Source organism: Melitaea cinxia, chromosome 10, assembly GCF_905220565.1.
Source record: "Melitaea cinxia chromosome 10, ilMelCinx1.1, whole genome shotgun sequence".
Lineage (NCBI taxonomy): Eukaryota > Metazoa > Arthropoda > Insecta > Lepidoptera > Nymphalidae > Melitaea > Melitaea cinxia.
Window position 1 is genome coordinate 13,327,296 of NC_059403.1, and position 16,903 is coordinate 13,344,198.

The 16,903-nt window shown below is 37.5% G+C and overlaps 1 protein-coding gene across 1 annotated transcript; it reads right to left on the reverse strand.

The window, feature by feature from the left end:
• Window positions 1-2,714: 2,714 nt before the first annotated feature.
• LOC123657032 (protein Gawky) lies at window positions 2,715-14,952 on the reverse strand. Its single transcript, XM_045592632.1, has 18 exons — window positions 14,885-14,952; window positions 14,146-14,246; window positions 12,952-13,971; window positions 12,772-12,873; window positions 12,569-12,691; window positions 12,303-12,484; window positions 11,492-12,061; window positions 10,965-11,413; window positions 10,627-10,878; window positions 10,271-10,427; window positions 9,731-9,853; window positions 9,399-9,536; window positions 9,032-9,186; window positions 6,264-6,408; window positions 5,331-5,663; window positions 4,941-5,060; window positions 4,546-4,683; window positions 2,715-2,831 (listed from the first exon to the last, which is right to left on the reverse strand). Exons 3-18 carry the CDS (start codon window positions 13,745-13,747, stop codon window positions 2,715-2,717), a joined length of 3,900 nt encoding a protein of 1,299 aa, XP_045448588.1. The 5' UTR covers window positions 13,748-13,971; window positions 14,146-14,246; window positions 14,885-14,952.
• Window positions 14,953-16,903: the final 1,951 nt, after the last annotated feature.

Genomic DNA, 16,903 nt, shown 5'->3' on the forward strand with positions numbered 1-16,903 from the left:
TATTACGTCTTTATTTTATGGACAACGTATTCTACAGGGCACTGGATCATTATACTTTCGGTTATTCGGCGTCTAATTTTTTTTTTTTGTGAATGATTTTTTTTTTCATAAAAATTAAATATTGAACTTTATTGCTGTAGTAAATTCACGTTACGACCAGACTACTGACGATTGAGATATCTTCGATCGGTGTAGACGTGGACAGAAACGACACCGGATTACTAACATTATTCAATTTATTTTATTTAACCCTATCGAATCGATAAAAAGAAACACCCTCACTTAAATTGAGCTCGACAACAATAGAATTGACATAATGACTGTTAAGCGGCTCGCGCTATTGTTGCGTAAACGTAAAACGAATGGAATAGGAACATCAGATCAAGAACCCGTACCGAAAACTAATTTCAAATTAATTTGGAAGATATGTCTAATCAGAGATGCGATCAATTTTGTTCCAAATATCGTTCTCATATCTTTGATAATAATTCTTTGGCACCTTAACATACGTCGTGACGACAAGATTGACCTTCGAGTTGGAAAAACGGCTCGTTTTTTATTTGCATACACAGTGCCTTTGATAGATAGTCATCATATCATACAAAATTAAGAAATCAGCACGCGTCCCGAGTTGGTCACGCGACTGGTCACAAGCGACTGATGGGAGGCGATGAGAAAGATGCAACTGACAACGGTAACGTCAAACGAACCGTCCGAATCGGTCCCTACAACACGGGTGATGCGCGGTAATGAGAAATACTAATATTGTTTCTAATTGAACACATCATACATCAAAACATTTAACACTAGATCTAGGGGTTCGAAGCGGTCGAAGAGTTCAAACGCACAAATACTTTCAACGTCGCAATCACTTACTTAGCTTATTTAATTTGTGAAGAGTCCTCGAGCGCGAGGCCTGTAAAGGTACAGCGATTACTTAACACCTAACTTAGCACTACGATCGTAATGTTTAATTAAAAGATCACTGGAAGATGCTCAAAATACATATAATGTACATTATTATAGTCAATCGCTTTATGTGACCGATCGATCGCAAAGCGTGGTGGGTCCGTCTTCGACGGTGGGCGTTGTACGCACTCTCGTCGGGGAGGCGAGGCTCCTACGCTCCTACGCTCCTACTCTCCTACTCTCCTACTCTCCCTACACTCCTACTCTCCCACTCCCCTCCTACCGCCGCGCTCGCCGTGTCGGTACGCTCTCTAGCCTCGCCTCTCAACTTAGCTAATCCCGTTACACATTGGTAATGATATATTTTGGCAGAGTATCTCTGTGGCACACCATCAATAAATTAAATATTAAATAAAAATGTAAATAAACTTTTATAATAACGAACATTTACAAGTGCGATCGTTGCCATAAAATATCAATAGTATGCTTATATCGTAACCTACGATAGGACTTAAGTGTAAACTTATATCTACAATGATGTAATACCGAGAGACCTACACGACTACAAGTATATTATTAACAGAATATCTAAAGCATATGTCACTTTGAATAACGTTCAAATTGAGCCTATAGAAAATACCACAAATCTTTTATTAAATAGATATGATATGGCTAAATTTAAGTTAGAACTTTATCCTTACCTATACACAAAAGTGTAATATTTTAATTACGGTCAATTATAGTACTTTATAACACTTCTCACAAATGTATGTAATATAAAATGATAAAACAATTTTCAATTTAATATATTAGGTTACCCTTACATTAATCGTATAATCTAGATAATCGTTTCATATATTAAACATAAAGTGGCACTTGAATCACAAATACTGGAAAAAATTTGGGGAAATTTTTAGCATCGGCGGAGGCTACGGAGCCCCACGACTGGCAAGATGCGCCTTCCCGCTCAGACTATACGGCTTAAAGGAATTTATCTCTACAAGAATGCACTTCGAATCTCATCAATTACAATTTTTGTTACTCTCATTAAAATTACCAACTAATAATAAAATCTTTCGAATAACGGGCGAAATGCACAAACATTTATTGCTGAATAAAATATCACTACTGGAAAAACGAAGGCTCATCGCGAGTGAGAATTTTTAAAACGGAATAAATAATCATAAAAATACGTACAGCGTATGCGAGAAAACACGAATAATAATTCAAAAAAATAATAATATAAAGAAAACACAAAAGAAACTCGGAACGCAACAGCTCGACGGGCGAAACAGCAACAGCCCTCGAGCGCAACAAAATAAATACATACTAAAATAAGGTCACGGGACGAGTGACTGAGGTAGCCCGCGACGCAACTACTCTACTCCGATAGCTTACATTATTTGGTAATCCTGCGCTAACACTACGTGAACACTTACGACAGTAGAACATAGTATCGTGGACAGTTGCTGCGGCGGACGCGCGTCCGACTCGACTGACTAGGCGAATGGTCCGCCCGGGAGCCCCGGGAGGCCCGGGGCGGCGAAGCGTAATTAAAACTAGTAGCGACGTGCGCGTCGGATGGACGTTAGACGAGCGACAGCTATCGCGACTCCGTTTGACGCGTTGCTTTATAAAGAGACTTGAAAGATAACATCGATACCGACCCTCCTCGCTTACAGGAGAAGAGGTCGTTCCGGAGATAAATAATGAAATATAAAGCCTCAATCGGAATCGATGGCCGTCGATCGCGTCGTTCGAACCGATCGCACGGTCAGACCGGACGAGTCTCCGGCGAGGCTCGCCTAGATGGACTCCCCGCCGAGCAGGTCCGGCGGCAGGAACGAGTTGAGCGACGAAGGCGTGGCGCGTTGCTCGTGCTGCTCCGGCCACAGCCCCGGGAAGGCGCCGCCCCAGCCGTCCTGCAACACGCCGTCAGAACGTACAGCAGGCGCTCGCTAGCCTACCGTGCTTAGGTAAAAGGCAGTAAAGATTAAGTATCGAAATTTGAGAATATTTAATTCAAATTTTAGATTTCTTCGAACTTAGTAAATTTGTTTCAAATATTTTAATTCGTGTAATGGCGTCCAAAATTTTACAAACAAAAGGAGTTAAAAACGATTCCAGCCTTTTATTTAACCGCGGCTTATACTTTACCTAAAAGGCCTCTCGATGACCTACAAATTAATGACACGCGAAAGCTGAATCCGAGATAATTAATTACACAATTCTTATGCGGCAACATTAAAACAATGTCACAAAGGTCGTTCAACCTACCGCATGTGCCATGATTGAAATTCGACACTTAAACAAAACTTCCACAATTATTTTTATTGACAATTAATTTACCATAGCAGTAAAATTTTCAATTGGCTAAAATCAACATTACGAAATATTACAATACGGTTTATGTAACTTTACTCTTGCTTATTCGAAAAAATGCTTTTTAAATAAATTATACTAATTTATATTTACGTTTAAAATTAAGTTAGTACAATAATATAAAGGAGTTAATTATATTATTTATATAACTGTCGACTCTTACAAGTTCAACTTTTGTGCGTCAACTACATTTGAACTAATATTAAGATAAATTTATAAACACTGTAAATTGTAAATTCACAACTTCGTGACAGTGGTATAGCGTTCGTTATCTTATCACTCTGTTTTGCGGTTACAGTCAACGAAACAAATAAAAATACATATTGGTGCAGATTTATCATTTAAAATTATAACAATGATACAGATTTCTGCATTTATTAATACAAGCTTAATGAACGAAGAATGCTTTAAGCATTTTAAGTAATTTAGTGCAAAGAATAGCTTAGCAACTAAAAACGTCACTGCACAACATAAATTTTGATCAGTAGATTAAATTTTAATTATATACGTTGATCTATTTTTATCTGTTGTTTCAGTCAAATGGCCTCAAAGCGGTTTCACGCAAATAGATATATAATTTCTGCCCTGACCATTGTTACTGATTAGGGACCATCCATAAATTACGACACATATTTGCAGTTGTACACATCAGTTTCAACATTATTTCTATTTCCATTTAAATTGTTTTTCAATAAAATCAACACCAAACAAACATAGGTAAGAAAATTGTTAAATATAAACCATTAATAAAATAAAAAAAAAATTGGCTCCTAATACTAGTACAAAAAATGTCCGTTTGCCAACAAAGCAATTTAAACTTTAATTTTTAAGTTAATCATATTAAGTATATAGTTCAAATATCAAGTTTTAATACCTACAATTAGAACTTATTTTGAAATGTAATGTCACCAAAATTTTATACCCCCTCCCCTCCCCGTGTCACACTTCAACCCACTACTCCTTTCCCTTAATATTTGACGTAATTTATGAATGACCTCTTAATGATATTGTCAATATTTTCGCGACAAGTTATGATCACACCTATGTGACATCTCAAATGAAGTCAATGTTAGTCTATCCTCACGACTTCGCTCCCTCAACAGACTTTTTATTGGCCATATCAATGTTTGTCAAGATCTGGGCGTTTGTATCTTGTGTTTCAGGATCCTCGGACTACACAGGATAAAATCCTACTGGGGGCTGTTGAGTGTAAAGCGTTTATTTATACATTTATTATTAATATTTCGCATGTACCTTAGTGCCTCCCCCGCGCCAGGCTCCGCCCCCTCCAGACCCCAGATGCTGCAAAATCATCTGCACCTCCGACTCGGCCGGCGACTCGGCGAAGATCGTCGTGTTGCTCAGCACACAGTTGTTCAGAGCCATCTGAGCCTGCAAACGAGCGTCCCATTAAAATACGAGAACAGAAAAGATTTCCAGTTAAATACGTTAATTTTACCACCTTACTCGGCGAACTTCGTACCAACCATACTTCTTTTTTTCGCGAATAAATCATTTACCCGATAATAACGAACGCAACAAAAACAACGAAATAATCCAGTTTGGTGCCACCGTTCGGATGTTACGAGCATAATTTATGTAGCATTTCGGCGATTTATTTTTATATATGATAGAAGATTGGTACGTACTTTGGCGGCCTCTTCCCGTGTGGAGTAGCGCGCCAGAGCGAGCCCCTGATTAAGGTAGAGGTGGAAGTTCTGCAGCGGCCCGTGCTGCACGCAGAGCGTCTTCAGGGTTGACCCGTCGATCTGAGAGAAATTTTTATTATAAAAAAATTTCAAATACTACTTATATTACAATACTTACACATACTTAGTCCTTTGTAATTTTTTTCTTTCGATAATAATGGGAAAGAACCAGAGAAATGCGAGTCCAACTTTTGTTTTGGGCTTTTAATACTGTCTTTTTTAAAGATCAAGGTTAAAATTGTTTTTAGGCATTGTAAAGTATAGTAAATATATATTGTGTAAAAATTTTCATGTACTAATTAATTTTAATCCACTAATGATGAACCCTACCTGTGCAGTGAGGTTCTTTAGTAGCAGCCAAGTAGACGCTTGCCATGAAGGCACAGCGCGCGAATTAACATGATGCTGAGGCCATTTGTTCAAGCCTGGGGGAGCAGGCCGAGGCTTCGCCCCCCATGCGTCAGCAGGCTTCAAACCACCGGCGCTCGTCGCAGGCGGGGCGTAGCTCCAAGTCGAGGAAGAGAGCGACCTTTCACCACCTGGTGGCGAAGTCTTTCCTCCAAGCATGTCGGTGTCTTTTATAGCTGTGAGCGAAAGAGGCGAACGAACGACCGATCCTGGCGTCATAGCGGGATCGTCTTCGACGTTTTTCATTTGATTACCCTGTTAAGAAATTATCTATTTAATATTTTATAGATGAATGGCGTTTTTTTTTTATAATTTACAAATGATATAAAATTTCTTTACGCGCATTCATAATGCGCGCTTAAAATATCGACATCATTTAAAAATTAAAAGACAGAATAAGAGTCTTATATATAATGTTTCTCAATTAGACTTACATCTGTGTATATATTTATAAATGTGTATGCTTTGTCCAACATTTTTAATTGGTGACAATATTTCTTGGATCTGGAGAGGCAAGTGTATCACAGTTTATACTATTATCCAAAAGTAAGGCTGCCAGCACACTATCCATTTTTTTTTTATATACCACTAGGTCGGCAAACAAGCGTACGGCTCATTTGACGGTAAGCTATTACCATAGCTTATAGACGCCTGCTACACCAGATGCATCGTAAACGCGTTGCCAACCCTACCCCCGATCTTTCCTAGGGATTCCGGTCACGATACAGCAAAACAACACTGCTTGAAAGCAGTATTATTCAGCTGTGATGTTCTGTAAGGCTATGTGAATATATGGCTTATGTTAAATGCGGTGAATAAATGTATCTGCGGTGTAAATGCGGTGAATATAAGTACCTTCCAGGGCTTGCCGGGCTCGAACTCGGGCACCAGGTCGTAGACGGGCTGGTGCGCGGCGTGCGCGGGCCAGGCGTCCTTGCCGTCCGCCACGTCCGCGCCGCTGTCCCCCCAGCCCTCCGCGCCGCGCCCCACGCCCCACGTACTGACGGAAACAATACCATATTCATAATAATCAACAATTAAAAATAGCTATTCAATCGCTTCAGCCTGTACGTATTTCCCCTTGTAGAAAATTGCCTACTATGAGTAACGATCGCTATCAGGTGTACAACAACCGGGACAGACGGCTTAACGTGCTTTTCGAGGCAAGGTATGGAGACCCACAAGAACTAAGAATCAGACCGGAAATAAATATTTGTATAAACACAAATATCCACTCCGAGCGGGAATCGAACCCGCTACTGTCGGTGTTTAGGTGTGGCCGAAACGGCACCCGCACTATTACACCAGAGCGGTCTTCACTTTTAACTTTAATCAAATATGCTTGAAATAGCTTTCGACGCATAAATTGGAAGGTAATGTAAAATCGAATGAAATGACGCCGCGTCGCGTGTAAGTTGCCCGGATTGCACAGTAAGGGTTTAAAAAATATTTTTGTACCTGTTTTTTCTTATTTAATTTTTATAGAAATTTATTATATTGTATTTTTCTATTATATATTAAACGGGTGGAGTGACTGACATCCAGAATAATACTAATATATTCTATAAAAGACGTTTCATTTTTAGATTATATAGATTAAAATCAAAGTTCTAGTTTAGTTATTTGCCTTAAATATTTACAATATTTTTTATTTTACCAATGCAATACCAATATTGGTATAATGACAGGCATAATGGTAGTGTGGTAAACAAGCTTACAGTGTACCCATCTTATGGTAAGCTTATACCATAACCTTCCATAGTTTGCCGTTTCCATAGGTCCGCCTGTAATACCAGAAGCATTGCAAACGCTTCGTCTAATCCACCCCCGACCACCCCCAGGAGCTCTGACTACCTTACTCATTTCAGTAATACAACACTACTTAATCGCACTAATAACTTCTGTAAGGTAGAGAGTAATTTCTAGCAATATTTGTGTATAGTTATTATATCCGCTCTTCCTTAACCTCAATAATATAGGAAGTATACTTTATCAATCTATTTTAAAAAAGTTAAATTCTTTCATGCTGAACTATTATTATTTCTTCTGTCTCAATTTTATACAAGCGTTACAAAAACAGAACAGTTTTGTAATATCCGATTTCACAAGATTTCGAGAGTAAAAATGTAGACCTTGTGATCTAGCACCTCAACTACTACCCTCGTATTTTCATCTCACACGTTTCTTAACTTTATTTTCTATAGCAGCATCAAAGAATACTAAACACCCAATTAATCTTAGTAACTTTACCTCTTATATAATGTTGGGGAAATCTTAATGCTTTCAAGTGAAACCTTAGGATTTCTGTGTAGCTATTTACAAAGAGGTTTTAAATAGACCTCTCTAGTTCTATTTTCAGTTTTCAGAAGTGTTCGACGATATTTTATAGGTATGCGAACATTATATGCTATGTATTGTACGACAAACATAAATATTACGTCTTATCAAAGATGTTGTGTACGAGTGACGTATTATATTACATTTGCAAACTTGTATAGTCGACAACGATATTACGATGATTAACTAATTATGTAAAGAACAAATCAAAGGAGTTAATTAAAAATTATTGATAATAATATTTTATCTGTATATTAATCTTTCTATCAATATGTTCCGTATCAAAGGACGATATCAGTTTATTTTTTTTTAACGTGATAGCAAACGCGCTACAGAACAGGCGCGGAAACGAAGAATACCACAAAGAGTTACAAAGTTTTCACACAAAACATGTGCGACTTCAATATATATACGCGAAAGAAAGAGCTAAAGAAATAAAATTTATGTAAAATAAATTTAAATTTTTTAGACTAGTCCTACGACTTACTTGTCTAAAGCGCATGCGCCTTAAGAGAAATGATATGTAGGTATACCTTAAGACCTATACATAATTATAACTAATTGTAATTTACTTCACATGTAATTCTGTGGCCTTATTAAAGAAATAAATAAACGAATGAATATGATAGCCGCGGTTAACAGTGAGTGTTTGAGAAAAATACTTACCAGATATCGTTTTTTTTTTTTTCTTTTTTTTTTCTTTTTTTTCTTTTTTTTCTTTTTTTTTTTTTGATTGTTTATTTGAATTTATTATATTTATATTTATTTTTATTTATGTTTATTTATATTTAATTGAATTTATGATAAAAATTAATGATAAAGCTAAATAGATTTCATTCTAATTTTAGTTTTATTTTTATAACAAAATAAATGGTAACTAGAATTTAGTTCTATTTTTATAATTTTCTCAAATTGTGATTTTGAATAAAAACCACACCCATATTTTTAAAAGCATTCCTCAACAATCAAATGTTTTTACTCTTGAAATTTACTATATAAATTACGTAAGTTCTACTGAAAATTATTTTATTAAAATGCAATATCCTGCCCTCAAAACAATATCAAGAAACTAGTCTAGAATGTTACTTTCAGTCTTCACATTTCACTGCACAAATTGTCGCCACACTATGTGACACGGTCACCTGTTTTAAAGGCAACCCCTTAACTTAAAATCTAATATGTACTGAAATCCCCGCTACTATGGATATTGTTATAATAAACATACATACCAAATTTCACTTTCCTAGAGTCATAGGAAAAAAGAACCTTAAGAAGAAAATACTTACGTATCAGCCTGGAGACCAGTCTGGTTAAGCTGTGGGCTGGTAGCGGACTTAGCAGTACCAGGAGCACGGCAGAAGTCATTACCTTCACCATCTTTATCCAACGACGGCAATTTCCATTGGTTTAAACGAGATTGCTGGCCACCTGCACTGTATGCCTATAGAAATATGACATATTTTTTAGAATAAATTCTTCATTATAAAAATAATTAAAAGACATGTAACTGGTTAAATATAAGAATGTGATGTTTCATTCAATGACGATTTATTGTTGAGTTTTTAAAATTGTCTCTAGAAAAGATAATTTTATAAATTACTAAATTAATTCTCAATTTGAAAAAATGAATTCTCAAAATGAAAAAACACTTACAGATTGAGTATCCTTAGTAATGGTCATATCATTGAAATTGTTCTGTAAATGAGTTAGCGGGTCGTGGCTCTGTTTGAATAAATCTGAACCACCAGCTTGTTGCTTCATATAGAGAGCTTGTTGTGTTGTTATCTGATTCTGTAAAGATATACCAATATTAGTACATTTCTCAACTAAAATACATCTATATTCGATGGTTTAAACATGACGTCATAACACGAATTTTTGACTGTTAATATAGAAAACTAAGATTAAATAGGGAGACAAAGATGATCACACAACATATGCTTTATTAACTTATGTACAAAATCTAATATTGAAGATATAGTTACCTGAAGACCAGCAATTTGTTGCTTGGCCTTTGAAATTTGCATTGAATATTGCAATGCTAGAGATGAATTTGCTTTCGATATAGCCAGGGTGTGCTGTTGCACAAATTGCTGCAACACTTTGATCTAAAAGTAGAAAAAAAAACATGTAGTAGCAATTATAAATGTTTAATATCAAAAAAACTAAATTGGAGACAGTAAAAACATTTCAGGTAAAATTATTCTTTTACTATTACATCAGAGCTATTAAACTTGTTTTCGATAGAAATCAACCATTGCTAGAAATGTAAAATGGACATTAGTTGTTTTTCCTTTCACGGCATAACAGCCCATAAACTACTTTGCATACAATAGATAATTGGCATAACGACTAGAATAGATCGCGGCGACTACTAAATCAAAAACACGAATCTGTTTTGTGTGAGCCATTGAACTATATACAATTATTTCAACAATAAAACTACAAGGTCTCGACAAACACAGATTTCCTTTCAAACATTAATATAATTTTGCTTTTATATTTAAGAATAATTAAGTCCTTACTTGTTGCAAGAGCTGGTTGAGAAGCACTAATGTTTGAGGTGCAAGTGGCTGATTTAATATCTGATGGTTGAGGTAACCAGCTGACACGGCCATCTGAATTTGTTGTACCAACATACGCAGCTGAGCTGTACTTGGTTGTCCACTACTACCAGTTCCGCTGTGAGAAAAACATTGAAAATTAAGAAGTATAGCTTTGTATTTATACTACAAAAAAACTTTTCATTTCCTTTTAAAATATTGCAGTCTTTTAGGTATTTTTTAAGAGCTTCTACAGAGAACTACAAAGTCAGCATAAAATTCTAAAAGTGACGTCGTTCAATGTAAAACGTCAAGTCGTTCAGAAACATATCAGTGACCTGTTAGGGTTGTAGGAGGGATGATGCTGCACGGAGGGCGGCGGGGGTTGGTTGAGCAGTTTCTGCACGACGGCCGGCGACACGGGCACCGTGGGCTGCGGCTGGAAGGGGCCGTGGTGGAAGTGCTCGTCGCGCCGCCAGCCGTCGCCGCGCGTCGCCGTCAGCATCTCCAGCGCCTCCTCCGCGTTCATGTCGCGACTGCGGAGCGCCACCTCCGCCTCCTCTTTCTTGTATCCCATCTCCACCAAGTATCTGTCAAATTGATTTACGATAACGGTAACTTAGCACTGTATCTATTACTCTACGTTTATTTGTACTCCGAGGAACTAAATAATTACCTGAACTGCTTGCTGTTCCACACCACCTCTTTGGGCAGTTGCTTGCCGAGCGCGCCGCTCTGGGGCGGTTTAGGGCCACCCCACTCGCCGATGTCGTCTGGCCAGGCCGCGGCCGGGCCGGAGGGCTTCGGCTTGGGCACCGGCCAGAGCGCCGGACCGGTGACGTCCGGCCACCCGGACACGTCTCGCTCGCCCCAGGCCGCCGCCGCGTGCGAGTCCTCCCAAGATCCGTTGCGCTGGGAATGTGCGCCCCAAACTGCGTCTGGCTTGCTGGGAGCTGGAGCTATGCGCTGCGGGGCGGGCGGGCCCTGCGGGGCGCCGCGCGCCATGCCGCCCATCCCGCGCTGCGCCCACAGCGATGTTCCGTCGTCGAACCCGGTACCCGCGCGACGCGCTGCCGGTGGTGAAGGCTCCTCCCAGCCTGATCCTTTAATCGCCTCCTTTGGACCCTTTTGCATATAACACGTGATGTCATTTTATGATTATAAAAAAGTAAAAAGGCTAGTGAAAAGTTTACTAAGTGTTACCTGGGCTCCCCATTGGTTAACACCTCCCGATGGCATCATTTTACTGGGGCCACCAGGGTGTTGATGGTGTTGACTCCACATGTCACCGTTTAGTCGACCGGATATGCCTCCGCGGAGATCGTGACGAGGATCCGTCGGTTGCTGACGAGGATCGGGAGTACGGTGAGGGTCGAGTCTCGGGTCGGAAGGCCTGTGGGGTTCTCCCCAGGCATTCCAATCGTCCTTTTTGGGAACCCACTGTTGAGAATGTTGTGGGGGTCCAGCAGGCCATTGCTGCGGCGGTGGCGCACCGGTCCAAACGCTCGCCGATTCTGAGGTATCATCATCCTCACCCCAAGTACCACCAATATTCGTTGTAGGTGTATGACCCCAAGGAGTCTTTGTTGCAGGTTGAGGTGGCGGTTGACCACCATTTCTAAGATTTGCTTCCCAGAGATCAGTTCCAAGGAAAGCACCATTGTTAACATTTGGCTTCCAGGCTGGCTGTCCCCCAGCAGCTGATGGCTCTACCTTAGCTCCTGGTTCCGGGGATCCAGGTACATCCCAGTTGGTATCTTGGTTGACGTGTTGCTAATAATGAAACAAATTTAAATTTAATACTTTATACTTGGAATACTTGCCAACTTGCATATATTGCAAAAATAAACATAATCCATGGCCTCACAAGACACAATTATGTGTCATGTAAATAGAAGAATTTATTACTAAATTTTCAACAAGTAAAACCACATGTAGGTCACATTTTACTTTTATTACTTAATATGAAAAATTTAGGACATACATACTGAATGTTTTATATAAAATTACTTACACCTCCCCAGCCATCTTGGCTGAATAAAGCTTCTCTCATAGAATTCAACTGCTCAATTTTAGCTGAAGAAGTATTATTGCTATTGCCATTGTTTCCATTTGCCGTAGATACCCCGTTGGTATTGGCATTAGGATTAGGCGGGTTATTGCCACCATTAGTTCCATTGGCAGTACTGCTTGTGCCTATGAAAACCAAATAAATAACGTTTCTTAATAACTTTAAAATTATTTATCTCTTATATTAGATCTTTATGCTTATAATCTTACCATTGCTTTGTGGTGCACCATTATTATTTTGTGCATTTGGCATATTAGGAGGTGATGTCTGCCAATTTTGTGATGCCCCACTAGTCGGTGGAATTTGATTGCCATTACCCTTATTGCTGTTCACTAAGACAAAAAAAATTAGCATGAATTATGATAAAATGTTATCTTGCATTGCAGAAAATTATGATAATAGTATAACTAACTGTCGGCTTGTGAAGCGGGTGGTCTTTGAGTGTTATTCCACTGCTGAGTATTGTTGGTTCCATTGTTGGTTTGGCCGCTAGAATTTCCACCCCAATTTCCAGCTAGAATTAAAAATATATGTTATTAATTTCTTTAAAAAGTTTGAAAATAAATTTTATAAAAAAGTAGATGGTACATACCATTATTAGAGGCAGGCGGGCTGCCCCACCCACTTGCTGCATTGAGGGAGCTTTCTCCACCACCTCGTAGCCTCAATCGATGTGGAACACCCCAAGAATCTAAATCATTGTTCTTTGCCATTTCTTTAATAATCTCTCCTTCATTTTCTATTAATTGCAACATGGCATCATATGTCATATCGCCATTAGCAAATGTCTTCAATACTGGCCGAGTTGATTCTTTTTCACCAACTTCCAATATTTTATTGTCATGGTTGGAGTCTACACACTTGTCGATAAAAGTAATCATTCGAGTTTTCGTTTTGCAAATCATTTTATGAATAGACTTTTTGTTTAGTAGTTGCGTCTTATCCATGCAAGGCTCATCTCGTATAATACAAACTGAGGATTTAAAAGCGTAATCAGACTTGTTCATATATTCTGGCGCTCCAAACGCCATCTTATAGTTTAAGTTAAAGCTACTGAAATACGGGTCACTGTATGAGATACCCTGGACTGTTATGGCGTTAATCATTAAAGGAATGCAGTAGTTAGGCGTATCGCCAATCATTTGGTTTTGTTGGATACTATCAACAAACTCTACATTATAAATATTATTATCTACCATTTTTACTCTAATTTGCTGACTTTCATTCTTCTCTTCGACTCGCTTATAAGCACCAAATTTATTTGTGTACACCACCAACATTGAGGTGGAATAATTACATTGCATTGGTTCGGTAACAGTATCAATATTGGAGTAACAATTATCCTTAATTAAATGTGGAACACATAATATTACAGAAACATTAGACATCAGACAATTATTATAAATAGAATAATTTTCTACAATATCCACCTAATATTATACTTATTTTCACAGATTGCATATTGTTTCAATTATAGACTAAGTAACAATGGTTCGTAGTGATGCAGTCAATAAAGCAGGTAGCAATGTTTTGTGCCTCTGTGGCAGAGGGCAGGGTGAGATCACCGCTGGAAGCTGCTGCGGAGTCGCCTCTAGCCCCAGATGGCCCAGCCCTACAATAAAATAAAAATCCTATAAAAGCCATATAGTTTACTATTGTTCATTTTATGCTAATGAAGTCACTAAACAGGTATCCTATTAATAGCGACTAGAAAATAAACTCCTAAGAGTATTTCAATATTAAATCTGTATTGTTAAAAGCTAATAGCCGTGACGTAAAAACATACCTTATAGGACGGACGAGAGGCTGAGCTGTATATCACAGATAATGTGGGCTCGGCAGATCCTTCAGAGCAGCTTTGCAGTTAGCTCGATCGTTTCACTTTTTCTGCACCAGAATAATACATTGCTATGGATATGTGCGTATTGTTGACCACTAACGTTAATCGATATTGACACGAAAGAATACATTTTGAGGTTAGCTCAAGGACTCAGGGAGAACCTAGTGCAATTTTCAAGTACTGATATGAAAAATCTGACGCGAAGTATGTTATTATAACGTGAACATGGTATTGCGTCGCGGCTAGGCTCGATAAGCGTATGTTCCGATCATACCGTATTCGCGTATAGCGATTTGCGACTTCAATCTCGTAAATTTACGAATAGTACACACGAACGCAGGTTTCCACACAACACTGATGTCAAGTCTGATTATTCAGATTCTACATTTTCACATCAAATAATTCGTTTCACAGCAGCAGGTACCATGTAGATACTTGTGTATTTCGGCCTTGAGACTCGATGTTGAATATCTACAGACTCGTATACATATATCTATCGACGTTATATATTTATCTACACTACCTATCTATACCTAGAGTGAAAGTCAAAGCGACCTATAAGAGTTTGAGCAAAAATATTGAAAATTATTATTGTCAAACGTTTATATCCATAGAATATATATTATAATTAAGAAACATTCACAAATATTGCAATTTTGTAAGAGAAAATACAAAAAATTCTTACGTGACACGAACGAGCACAACGGTGTTATATTACTAGACAGAATGAGACAGTAAATTTAGTTTGATACTGACGTTCTTCTTATTGGAACGAGACAAAACATACGCCTGAGAAAGCGATGCCATAAATGCTAAATACGTTTCAGGGCAATTTAAGTACACATTTGTTAAAAAGTTTATATTGTACGGCACATACCTTCGTTTTGTTTAATTGTTGGCACAATAACTACACAGTATAATACAAAATCACAATCCCCAAACCCCCGAGAACACGGCTTCGACGGCTGGATGGAATGATTTCGTCGTCGGGGTTCGCACGAAGAGTGATCAAACGTTGTCAATTCTAGGCGTACCCAATAACGGTAAAGATACACAATCGCTTAAGTCTCTTTGCTTTGGTCGGATAATAGCAATTTGCTTTGAATATATACCTATTAAACTATAATGTATAATACATAAATACCGTATAACCGTAGAGTACATGACTACTTAGATGTTAGGAGTATTATGTTATTATAAACTTGTAATTTTATTGTATGAGATTACAGGAATGACATCTTTGTGCAGTTTTTGAGACTCCAAATATGCATATACATGTTAGGTATAATAATTTTATACTTGAATATATAGGTACCTACCTACCTACTCATAAGCTAAATAATATTTTAGCACCAGTTGAATTATTAGGTTTGTAAGCAGTAAGAGTATTGTTTATAAGCAATATGCCTAGGTAAGTTACAGATAAAATGTTTTATTACAACCTAGTACAGAGCTAGTAAGTAACTCCATGATATTTACCTATCTATTATAGTACACTAACAATGAATCTAAAAATAATTATGTGTTCGGTAGTTGTACAAAAATAACAATAATGATAAATATCAAACATTTTAAAAGTGATTTACTAATAGAGGGTTATTAAAAAAGCCTTAGACTCACCACATTGTCATTAAATGAATAGGTATTGTTTGGACTATTATAATGTTTACGCTTTTCGCATCATTTAAAAAAAATGTTCCTTTTTAACCGACTTCAAAAAAGGAGCAGGCTACTCAATTAGGCCGTATAGGTATATTTTTTATGTATGTTCGGGGATAACTTCGTCGTTTATGTACCGATTTTGATAATTATTTTTTTGCAGGAAAGGAAATATCCCAAGTACGATGATAAAAAACCAGGATCTCATGATGGAAACCTAGAGAAATCGAGGGGAACCCTCGAAAATCGAAGTGACGATTAGTGCATTTGTTAATTTTTATCGTCTACTTACGTTGTGTTACTAAACTTGTCGATGTAATTGTCGGTTTTTTTTTCGTTTGCTAGCAAACACAATTATACATTGATTATAGGTACATATATTATTACGTCTTAATGAAAGAAAAATTATCTAAAGTTAATTAATGGGATGAACTAAACTAATTGAGCAAACAAGGTACATAAACCAAATGGTTGAAAATTTTTATTCAATGGTGAACGAAATTATTAATGATTTTGTCCCCAAAAATTGCTTATAAACAAGTTATGAATACCATGGTTAAAGTCTTTATAAAAGTGTTAGGTACGTGAAAAGACCAAGATTACAAAATGCTATTTATACAATTAAATTATATAAAGAAAATTGAAGTCTCTATTTGTAATATTAAAACAACCGCTTTTTACTAAATTCATATGTATGTATACACGGTACATATACCAAAATAACATTTTTTTTACAATTTTTGTCTGTCTATCTGTCTATTGTGAGAGTCAGAGAGAAATTAAAAGCGTCCTTTATAGATAAGATTAAAGAATAGGAATAAGATTGAAGAATAGGATTAAGTAGCACAGAATATAGGAGAGAATACATGAGTATTCCTGCGCAGATATATAGGTAGTAAGCCACTTGAGCTTCACACGGAACTCAAAGACGCAGTCATACTTGCGAAGTCCAAATACGAACCGAATGCAGAGGTTTTGGAGCTGCTCAAGTTTATTTAGTTGGTCCTCCCTCAAGTCTAGATAGCAAGTGTCAGCGAAATCAAGG